The 11328-nt window shown below is 48.7% G+C and overlaps 1 protein-coding gene across 9 annotated transcripts in view; it reads right to left on the reverse strand.

Annotated features, from left to right (window-relative positions):
- The window catches only part of RANBP3 (RAN binding protein 3), a 52404-nt gene extending 41363 nt beyond the window's left edge, over nucleotides 1–11041 (reverse strand). For 3 of the 9 annotated variants that reach the window (XM_041761206.1, XM_041761203.1, XM_041761199.1), the window contains exon 1: nucleotides 10935–11038. In XM_041761206.1, the coding sequence (XP_041617140.1) occupies nucleotides 10935–10956 (22 nt within the window). In that variant the 5' untranslated portion in view covers nucleotides 10957–11038. Of the gene's footprint in view, nucleotides 1–10934 lie in introns of all 9 variants that reach the window. The other 6 variants (XM_041761207.1, XM_041761205.1, XM_041761201.1 and 3 more) reach the window with 3 other exon arrangements.
- Nucleotides 11042–11328: the final 287 nt, after the last annotated feature.

Raw genomic sequence — 11328 nt, forward strand, 5'->3', positions numbered from 1 at the left:
TGTTGCTAGGTGATGTCTCTCTTGATCTCAGTGTCCCGAATACTCAGTGGCCACCCAGCCCAGCTAGTAGAGGGTGATGGGCCCCTTAATTCCTTTTTCCCCAGGCAACTCTCAATTGGCCTCAGGGAGATTATAGGGGGCACAGTTTTGGAGATGACGGTATCTTTTATTTTATGCACTTCTTTCTGGAATGCTCTTCATCCTGTCATTACCTTCACCTACTAAAATCCAAGCCACTTTTCAATGCTCTAATCTAACTGCTGTGTCCCTATACCTCAAACAACAGGAGCAACAAGCAACTCATATTTGCGCAACAGTCTTTACTAGACCCAGCAGTAGGTGCTTTACATACCCAGTCTCCTCTGATGTCTTCACATCCCTGTGATGTGCACATTATTTATCATCTCTGATCTACGAACTTGAAATGTTCACATGAAATAAGATAGATAATGCTTTGCTTAAAGTCACAAAGCTAGTAAGTGGCAGAGCTGGGACCAGGACCCTAAGTCTGACTTCCAAGCTGGATGCCTCAGGTCCCCTGAGGTCCCACCAAAGGCCAAGTCCCATTCTGCCTTCTTCACTTCTACACAAACTGGCCCTGTGGTCAAACCTTCCTATTCCTTCCCCCACCCCACTCATCGACATAAGTGGCTGTGACAGAACCTGTGCTTTTGTGCCTTGAATCCAAGAGAAACCCCACAAACTTATTAAATAAATCCTAAAAGTCAGCAACTTCACCAGAAAGTAAGAAATTCAGGGTGACAGCTTTGCAGCACTTTTCTGTTCACCCACGAGGTGATGTGACACGACAGAGCCGAGGTGAACTCAAAGGGGCTGAAAACCGGGGGAAAGTTCCAGGAAAGACAACGGAAATCCGCCCCCAGGAAGGAAATCCAAGGACCACAGAACTTCCGCTGAGGCAGCAGACCAAAACTGATGAAACGCAGGCTCTGGTTTTTGTGGGCTTTCAAATTGGTCTCAAGCACTTGTGGCTGGGCTCCTGGGAAACTCAGTGGACCTTCCCCATTCCCCCAAAGTCCAACAGGGATGGTGATACACCCCGGCAGTTCCAAGGAGGATTAATGAAATGATGCAAAGTGTTTGGGAAGTGGCTAGCACACAACAGGAATTCCACCTTGGCATTATTTTCATTATTATAATTATACCTCGAAGACTGCAAAGAACACCAATGCCACCTTAAAGCATCAGTCTTGGATTCAAGGACTATCTCCAATCCCTAGGTCCCCAATAATGATAAAGGCCTTAAAATCTGGCCTTGTCTAAAGCTGCCCAGATGCCGGGACAACTTACATGCTCAGCTGCTCACAATCCCTCAAGTCATGACCTGATGGAAGGCCAATGAGTTAAGCCTTGCTCCTATGATTTACTAAGCACCTACCTACCATGTGCTAGGCACAAGCAGGGTGGTGGGAAAGAGTACAAGGAGGGAGCTGTAGGGTGAGTGGTTGGGTATGGCCACCCTAAGGAGTCATTTGAACCTCAAACATAAAGGAGTGAGGCAGGTGAAGGCAGAGTATACTGTGCAGGGTATGAAAGAAACCTAGAGGCTAACATGGGGGAAAGGGCCGTGGTGAGGAGTCTGGATTTATCCTGTTTAAAGGGAGGTCAGAGGAGGAGTCCAAGCAGAGGAGTGATATGACCTGGTTTATATTTTTAAAGGGTCGCGCTGGCAGTGGTCCTTATGCAATTCTTCCCGTTTTTGTGTGTGAGGCAAGTTTGGTAATAGAATGCTAGGGAAGCCTTCCTGGGGGTGGGGGCTGGGGAGGTCTGGTCTCATGGAGGCAGCACACACGGGGCGGGGGGGGCAGTAAGAGCCTTTAGGAGCCATCCAGGTGACAAGTGGCAGTGATGACGGTAACCTGGGCCGGTCCCATTGCCTTGGAGCCAGGGCAAAGTGGGTATTCTGGAAGATTCTGGGGACTGAGCTGCTGGAGCTCAGCTGCGCACAGACTGAGAGGATCTTAATGGACTGTGAAAGACGGTCGTGCTCTCTCAGAGGCAGGTGTGGTCAGCTACAAGTCCTGCTCCTCTGGCAATAAAAGCTCCCGACAAGGGGTCCTCCATTGGTGCTGATAATGACGGATCCAGGCCCTGGGCTCTCAGGACCCCAGAGGCCCATCAGTATGACAAGACATCCTTTCCCTTCGGAGTGCAGGGTAGCTGGTTTCCTCACTCCCATGACCTGAGAAAGGCAAACTCTCAAGAACCAGGTGCCCCACTCCCACTGCTATTACAAATGTGACACAGGCATTCATTCTGGGTCAAGAAATTCCCAAGATTCCATGTGGCAAACCTGGAGGAGTTTAACTCAAGCAAAAGCATTTTAAACTTATTGCATAAAGCAAGGCCTGCCTTCTAAACATGTGCTCGGGCAACTACTATCATCTCTGCAAACACCTATTTCTTTAGTAGGAGAGTGAAAGCCAAGCATAGTACCCTATGGTTTTGCAGAGGAGAACAGGTGCCTGTGAAGTCAATGAAATTGATCCACCACAAAGGATGAGCATTGGCTCCCAGACTCTATGGCTGGAAGCAGGCACACTGTATCAGTTGACCCTCCCTGCTTATGTGGCCTTTGGCTTCAGCCCTGCGACACGGAATGGCCTGGACCCAGAGCTTCTCTGAAGGTCCTTACATTGAACCCGAGATAGTGTTGAAGGTCATGGAAAACACCGTTCCATCTTCACAGGGATATGAAGTCCACAATGCCTCATCTGCCAAAAGGTCACAATGGACATAGGAGGCTGGGAGGGTAGGCCCTAAATTTCATTTGGCAAATAATCTATTCCTGGATAGTTTTACTTAATCTCATAACCCAGTGCGTCTCACCCAGGGGTGATTTTGGCCCTTGGGGACATTAGGCAAAGTCTGGAGATAGTTTTGGTTATCACAATGTGGCGAACTGCTAATGGCACCTCATGGATGGAGACCAGGGATGCTGATCAACATCCTAGAGTGCACAGGAGGGTCCCCAAACCAATCTCAAAGTTAACTATGCTGCAATTGAGAAATTGTGCTTTATTTGGAAAAAGACTGAGTTAGATCCCTAACTCCCATTATACATCAAAATAAGTTCCCAGTGGGTCAGACAGTACAAACTGGGGTGATCCCCTACCTTCTGTGAGTCACTTCTCTCCCTCCCCACACTTTGTATATTTAAATGTGTGCAGCATCCTAGGTTCACAGTGGTCAGACGACTAGGGAATGTAGTCTCTTGGGGGTCAATGGACTCCCCTAACCCAGAGGTTCTTAAATTCAGGCAATTCTGCCTGAGGGGACATTTGACAATGTCTGTAGACATTTTTCCTTGTCATGACTAGGGGTAGAGGGTTCCACTGGCATCATGTGGGTAGAAGCCATGTCTTAACATGTGAGAAATTAAAACCAAGAAAATAACCAAAACGTTACCTTATTTAGGATAAAAAGAGTAAAGGCTTAATTAAACAATATACTTTTATGAAAAGTAACTTTTTAAAACAAAAAAATCAGTGAGAAAAATGGCATTATTTCATATTTTGACAAATCTGTTTAATATCTGGCTTAAGAAAAGACAGCTAAAGTCACTTATCTGCTTCTGCAGTCCATCTGTTGCTGTATCACACTATTATAACCTTTGGATAAAACTCCACTGTCCATTCACAAGAGAATGAGAGTGAAAAGGGCAAACAATGTCTTTGTATTATTATGAAAATAGTTTGGAATTTGCAGTCCCCTTGAAAAGGTCTTAGGGACTCCCCGGGGCCCTGGACCATCTTGGAGAATTGCTACCATATGCTCCTCTCTGAGTACTAGCATTCTGAGGATAGTGAATCCTGAATTCATTACAGACCGTCAAAAGCTTTATGCTGAGTTTCTATGCTAACAAGCAGAGACAGCTGCATATAAGAAGTGGTACCACAGGGCTGAAACCCAAATGCCAACCAAGGTCAGGCAGGCACTGGAAAAGAAGGAAGCAGGCCAGGTCCCAAACTACTTGGTACAGACTGTGGTGTCCCAGAGGGCACACAGTCTATCTTTTTATTTTATTTTGAGCACCCCAAGTTTTTTTATTTGCAGACACATCTTACATATTTGTGATCACTGTGTCTACAATTTTCATTTGATGTTCTCTCCTGTGAGTTTCATATGTTTGCTATGCCTTCAACATTTTAACTGTGGCCACACAGTCTATCTTTTTTTTTTTTCTTTTTTAAGATTTGTTTATTTATTCATTCAGAGAGAGAGAGAGACAGAGAGACAGGCAGAGACACAGGCAGAGGGAAGAGCAGGCTCCGTGCAGGGAGCCCAACTCGGGACTCAATCCCGGGTCTCCAGGATCATGCCCTGAGCTGCAGGCAGCACTAAACCGCTACGCCACCGGGGCTGCCCCACACAGTCTATCTTAAGAGTGGCAGCTGCTCCTCAGTCCTGGCAACTCATTCCTGCACAAGATCACTGGGAAGGCTGGTCCTGATTTTCAAGAAAAATCAGAGACCGGGATTACTTTTTCCCTGAAATCTCAGAATTCTTAAGTGTTGGTTCCTAATTAAAAACAGACAAAAGGGATGCTTGGGTGACTTAGTGGCTGAGCATCTGCCTGCGATCAGGTCATGATCCCGGGGTCCTGGGATCGAGTTCCACATCGGGCTTTCTGTGCAGAGCCTGCTTCTCCCTCTGCCTGTGTCTCTCATGAATAAATAAAATCTTAAGCAAACAAACAGAAATCCCTAAACGGGCCAAATTAAACACGTCCGCTTGCCCCTGAAGAAAGTTTACCACTTCTACCTGTGGCTTTTGACTCTGGCTTCATGTTTAAAACATCTGTAGAGCTTTGGCCTAGACATCAGTTTTTATTTTCCTCAACCGGCTCCTTAAACAAGTGAGGGCTAAGACTCACGGTAAGTACTAGGTAGGCAACAGCACCGAGTGCCCAGATTGCCAAGGAAGAAGCAAACTGTGGACAGGCAGGGGTTTTTTCTCGGAGCCCTATGCTATACGGTTTTCTACCAAGTAGAGCAAAGTCACACCGACTACAAACAAGACTCCATAGGACCCAGGAAGGGTAGTGTGGGTAGGTGGCAAAAACAAATCCCTTTTAAACAAAACAAAGAACTCCTGCTGCTTGCTGCCACCTTTATCAGCACCACTAGATCCTGAATAGATAATGCCGCAAACCCACCTGCCTCAGGATTGCTTCACAGTACCATGGAGAGCTACCAAGGCTGGGCCAAGTTAACACCAGCCATCTCTGTGGCCTGACTTTCTCCAGGTTTTCATAACAGGAGAAAGGCCCTTCTCAGATTCCCCAAATGGTCCTCATCTCCCACTCTGCCTTGGCCTACTCTCTGGCTCAAATTCACTAACTAGGTCAGAATTGAACTGGTACCTAAAACGCCCCCTTTGCCACTCTCACACACTGTCACTCTTCCAAATGCCATGTGAGCTTGTCTGCTCTAACCTCACCTAGTTGCTGCTGCCTCCACTTAACTCTAACTCCCCCACAGTATAAACACACCAGATCCTCACTAGCCCTGACACCCAATGAATGTGCGACGCTTACAGGACTGCTGGGGTAATCCCATTTTCCAGTTAACTGAGAGGCAGGCTGAAGACTTGGTTCAAAAGTTTTGCAGAACTACAACCTTTTCGATCTATGCAGTGGAACCAAAACTTATTTTCTTCAAAACGTATAAAAATGTAGCCTTGGAGGTAGCATGACACCACTCAGCTACCACCAGGCCCATCTGCTACAAATATAAGAGGCACTAGAGTCACACATACACATTCTGATCTCAGAACAAATTCCAGAGTTAATGTTTATCATAACTTCATGAAAAATTTTAAAACAGTTGTCTCTCACTTATCCTAAAAATAAGTTTAGGGTAGGGGAAGGGATGGTGAGAATTTAGTGAATTGAAGATTTCAACTGTTTTAGTTTCTAGATCAAAATAAAAATTCACTTGTATCTCATTCTCTCAGGTGTTAAGTAAGGAGAAAAGTGAGGTGAAAAGCCAAACCATCCTTGAAAATCTCTAGAGTAGCATTTGGTTAGGCTAAACCAGAGGCTTTCAAATGTGGGCAACTTTGTACCCCTCTACCCCAGGACACTGGGCAATGTCTGCAGACGTTCTTGGTCGTCACATCTGTGGGAGGGAGGAGGGTGCTATTGGCATCTAGTGGGAAGAGATCAGAGAAACTGACCAACATCCTACAAGGCCTGGGGCGGCACACATGCCAAAGAATTACCTGGCCACAAATGTCTATAGTGTCAAGGCTGAGAAGCCTGGGCTAGGTGATCATGTGGAAGGCAAGAGAGAACCCAGGAGGGCTGACAGCCCAGCTCTGGCTGGCCTCCCACCATGGCTCATCCCAGGGCCATCTCAACAGTGGGCTGGCTTCACCCATACTATTCACACTCATTTCTTGCTCTCTCTCTGCTGAGCACTTATGCAAAACCAGTCCACCTTATGAGTCCACTATAGTAAAAAACAGCTACTCTATACTGGCTGTTTATTACTATGTGTGCAGATGAGTATTAAATAATCCAGATGCATTAATTCATCCAATGCTCACAGCAGCCATGAAATACACATGATTTTCATTTTACTGGTGAGGAAACTGAGGCTCAAAGGAGTTAAGTCACTCAGAGTATGTGGAAGAGTCAAAACACAAACCCAGTTCTCTGTAAGGCAAAGCCTGTGCCCTGCCATTACTTTACACCAGTCGGTCTTACCCTGGGGCGTGGTTCTCCACTCCCTGCCCTGGGACATACTGCAATGTCTGAGGACATTTTTGGTTGTCATGACCCCTGGGGTAGGGGTGCAGGGGAGAGTGTGTGCTATTAGCATACAGTGGTAGAGTTAGGGACAGTGCTACGCCACTAAACATCCTACAATGTATAGGACAGCCCTCACTCATACAGAATCATCTGGCTCAAAAATGTAGGTAGGGCCAAAGTCGAGAATGCTGATTTATACCATGTCCACAGGCCAGAAAGGATTCATATGCATATGGCATCTTTAAACACTGGGATCTGGAATCCAAGATATCTTACAGCTCAAACAGACTTTACTCACCCCCTACCCATTCTTTATTTTTACCGGACACAAAACTACAAAACTCTGCATTCAAATCCTGACATCCATCTACAATGCAGAGTAACTTCAGGGATAGGATGATTAATGAGTTTGAGATATATGAATAGCAAAATGCCAAGGAGAAGAAGAGAATATCCCTGGACACAAGTGTGAAACACACACACACACACACACACACACAGTCTCTTTCCTAGGAGAGAAGCATTCCAACTGGACTTTGAAAGTCACAGACTATAGAAGTACCAAGAAAGGGCTGTGGGAGTTGCTGTCACCATCCCTGAAGAGATCACCATGGCAACGAAGGCCAACAAGATGCTGTATTAGATACACAATTGGAAACATTTATTTGTGTACAAGCACAGCACACCTAACCTGCACTACTCAAGCCAATGGTTCTCAACCCTGGCTGCACATCTGAATCACCCATGCTGCTTTCTTACCATACAAATGCCCAGGGCCCACCTGACATCTTACAGAATTGGAAGATGGGGATTGAGTCTTTGTGGTTTTAAGAAAGCTGTCCCAGTGATTCTGATGCTCAGCTCAGGTGTATAGTCATTGCCTCAGACACAGAGAGAGGTGGCAATGGTCCAGAGAAGAGAGACAGAAGGGTTGAGTATGAAGATGGACCAGCTTGGAATACCACTGTGGAAAAACAGAAGCTAAGAGGGCATTTGACTGGAGCTTAAACAGCAAGAGGAAAAGCACACATATGGGGCAGTCCCTAAAGTTTCAAAATGCATAAGCAAGAAAGCCCTAGTTTACATAGTGAATAATAAATTAAACATCCCAGCAGGCTGTACAAGCCAAAAGCCATTAAGAGTTATGTCCTGAGGACAACTGAGCCAGAACTAGTGTCAGAGGCAAAGTATTGAGTGTGGCATTTACTAGGAAAAAACTTTAAGTACAAAGCATTCCATTCTTCTATTTTATACTAACCATTTAATTATGCAATCTATAGCTCATGTGTAGTCCATTTGCTAGAAATGTTATCCCTGGAAAACAGGAATCCATAATTTTCCCGTTGTGTTCAAAAGTATGCCTCACAATCAGGGTCCTCACTGATGAATTCAGTCATTCATTCAACAGACATTTCTTGGATACCTACTGTGCCAGGCACTGTTCTAGATGTAGGGAATTCATCAGTGATCATGACAGAAAGAAATCCTTGCCCTTGTGGAGCTTATATTCTAAAGAGGTAGTCAAATAAACTTCACGTGTCAGATGATGATATGTGCTTAGTAAAATAAAGTGGGATAAAGGGGACAGGGGATTAGGGAATGTGGATCCAATTTAAAATAGGTGGGCAGAGAGGTTCTCCATAATAAAGTAAAATATTTGAGTAAAAACTTGAAGGAGGTACAGGAGTGAACCATGGGGATATCTGGGAGGAAGACTGTTTCAGGAGCAGGGGAACCTGCAGGTCCAAAGGCATAAAAGAGGGAGTATATAGTCCATTCAAGGGACACTGAGGAAACCAGAGTGACCCAAGCAGAGCAAGTGAGGGAGAGAGTGGTGGAATGGGAGAAAAGGGAGGTATAAGGGGGCCAACTCTAGCTTCTGGGCTGAGTTGTTAGATGGGTACAAATGAAAGGGAGGCCCAAGAGGGGGAAACCGACACTGGTAGTGAGAAGTGGTCACTTTCTGGAAATATTTTACGATAAAACTGAGAGGATTTGCTGGGGCATGAGAGAAAGAGAAAGAAAGAGTGAGTCAAGCAGGACTTCAAGGTTTTTGGCCTGGGCAATTCAAAGAATGGACTTGCCACTACTACAAATGGGAGGAGGATTGTGGAGTGGACAGGTGTTGGGGACAAAGACAGGGATTTTGTTTGATGTGCCCATGAGACATTTAAATGTAGATGACCATGATGTTGGATATGTTGAGTCTTCAGTCTGTGAAAATTAATAATGGGAAAAACCTCACTAAAGCAGGCTCGGGGGGCTAGAAATGGAGGTCAGAAGGCGCTGCCTTACTATGGAATAGAAAATCAGGGGAGAACTGTCAGCTACAGCCCCCACAGAAGAAATATCAACAGTACAAAAATATCAATTACCGGCCCTGACAAAAGAGGTATATTCTGAAAGAATCTTCTGTAAGAAATCGACTACCTCTGCATTAGCCAATGAGAAACTGTCATCACCCTGAAATGTTGCTTTTCTCCAACAGACTGCCAATTCAAAACCAGTTCTCACAATTTCCCCCATCTCCCTGTGATAATGTTCCTCTCCTCTGCCGTGAGACTTGCCTACGGTTTTTGCGGTACCTGCTTGTCTGAAATTGTGATTGTTACTCCTGAATAAGCCCATCTGACCGTTATTATTTTAAAGATTAACAAGCTCAAGAAACCGAACGGGCCAAATGGGTAAAGACATAAAGTATGTCCTACTGATTCCCATTTACCCACTCCCTCTCCTGCCTTTTAACTGGTTCTTACAAACTGGAATGCCTCAACCCTCAGCTGGAGGAGGGCTGGCTCCTCCGTCTTGTAAAAAAGATACAGGACGAAATGGCAGGGGGTGGGGGGGTGGGGGGCGTGTGTATGGGGGGAGGCGTGTGTATGGGGGGGCTGGGCTCGGAAGCCAGACCACCTGCTTCACATCTCTGCTGCTTACCAGCTGCGTCACTCACCTGCCTCGGACAAGTAACTCAACTGCTCTAACTCGGTTCCCTCACCGAGAGAACACCCTAAGAGTACCTACTTCATGGATCTTTTGTGAGGAGTATTACAAGACCACAGAATTCAAGGCTTTGAATGGTACATGGTACTACCCCTCCCCCCACCCCCCGCGCCCCGCAACGCTCGGCCAGGTGGGCAGTTACTATTTCATTCATGCATTCTTACAGCTCAGTATGCAAACCTTAGGACACCCTCCCGGCAGCAGGGCGCGTGGGATGGGGGAAGAGGGCCAGGCAGGTGGACAGCTTGCTAGAACTACAGAGGTGCACCTAGAAACGGAGGGAGCTAAAAATAGGCCTCGGAAGTCCTGAGGCTACCGCGATATCAACACCACCATCGATGTAAGCAGACAGCAGCTTGGGGAGTGCTTTCTCAAGAGGATGTGGAACTGTAACCTTGTCGAAAACGCTCGGGTGGGACGTCAGGAGGGAATTCACACACAGTCTCTGTCTTTCTCCTTCTCTGGAAGTGCAGCGATAAAGGGCCAAAAAAAGCAGCCGGGGCTTTCAGCGGTCCACACCCCGCGGCCGGGCCGAAATGCGGGGGGACAAGGAAAAGGCGCGACTCTCAGGTCGCCACTGAGGATCCGGGGGGAACTGGCGGGAGCTGGGGGGCCGAGTTCGGGGAGGGTGGGGAACAGACCAGGTGTCCTCCACCCTCGACGTGGAGCATGCCCGCGTAGGATGAGAACCCCACAGGGTTCGGGGGTGGGCTTGCTCGGCGCCAGGCCGGAGAAGGGGGCGAGCCGGGCCCCCGGGAACGAGGCGGCGAGGGAGGGAGCGTGGCGCGGTGGGCGACGACCAGGCCCGGAGGTCTATTTACATCCGAGGCCAAGGCGCCGAGGCCGCGCCTCCCGCCCCCTTCAGGGTCGGACCCGGCCTGGGGAGCAGGAGGGCCTCAGGGCCGTGGCTCCAGCGGCCTCCCAGGCCCCCTGGCCGGACGGTGGCAGGGCCGAGGCGGCCGGGAGAGATGGGCCGGGCCGGGGAGCCCGGCCTGAGGGGACGCAATGGGGGGCGGCCGCGGGGCCCGCTGGGCCGCTATCTGGGAGCACACGGTCCCCGCCACTCCGCGGTGCTCACCCCTCGGGCTTGTGGCCCCCGGGCCTCCCACCGCCCGTCCCCTGGCCGCCAGCTGGCCCCCGACGGCGCCTCCCCTACCTTCGTTCGCCAGGTCCGCCATTTTACTTCCTTAAGCCCTCCCACAAGGCCCCGCGCCGGCCCGGGCTCGCCTGCTTTCTGCCAGAAACTCCCGCGCGTGCGCACTTCGCAAGCTGACTCCGAGCGAGGCCGGCAGCTCGCGCCTGCGCGCTGAGACCCGCGCGGAGTCGCGCTCCGGCAGGCGGTCCCGGCCCGGCCGCGCTCCGAGCACGCGCCTGCGCACTAACTGCCCCCGCCTCCTTTTCCCGCCGACCAAGGGGGCGTGGGCAGGGCAGGGCGCATGCGTAGTGAGCCTCGCGCGCGTCGCCGGCGACGCGGGAACGAACGTTCGGTGAGGCGGCGCGGAGAGGGCTGAGTTTCGACGCCTCGGCTTTCTGCTCGTTTTCCCGGAGTT

The sequence above is a fragment of the Vulpes lagopus genome, chromosome 7, assembly GCF_018345385.1.
Source record: "Vulpes lagopus strain Blue_001 chromosome 7, ASM1834538v1, whole genome shotgun sequence".
In the NCBI taxonomy this organism is placed as follows: domain Eukaryota; kingdom Metazoa; phylum Chordata; class Mammalia; order Carnivora; family Canidae; genus Vulpes; species Vulpes lagopus.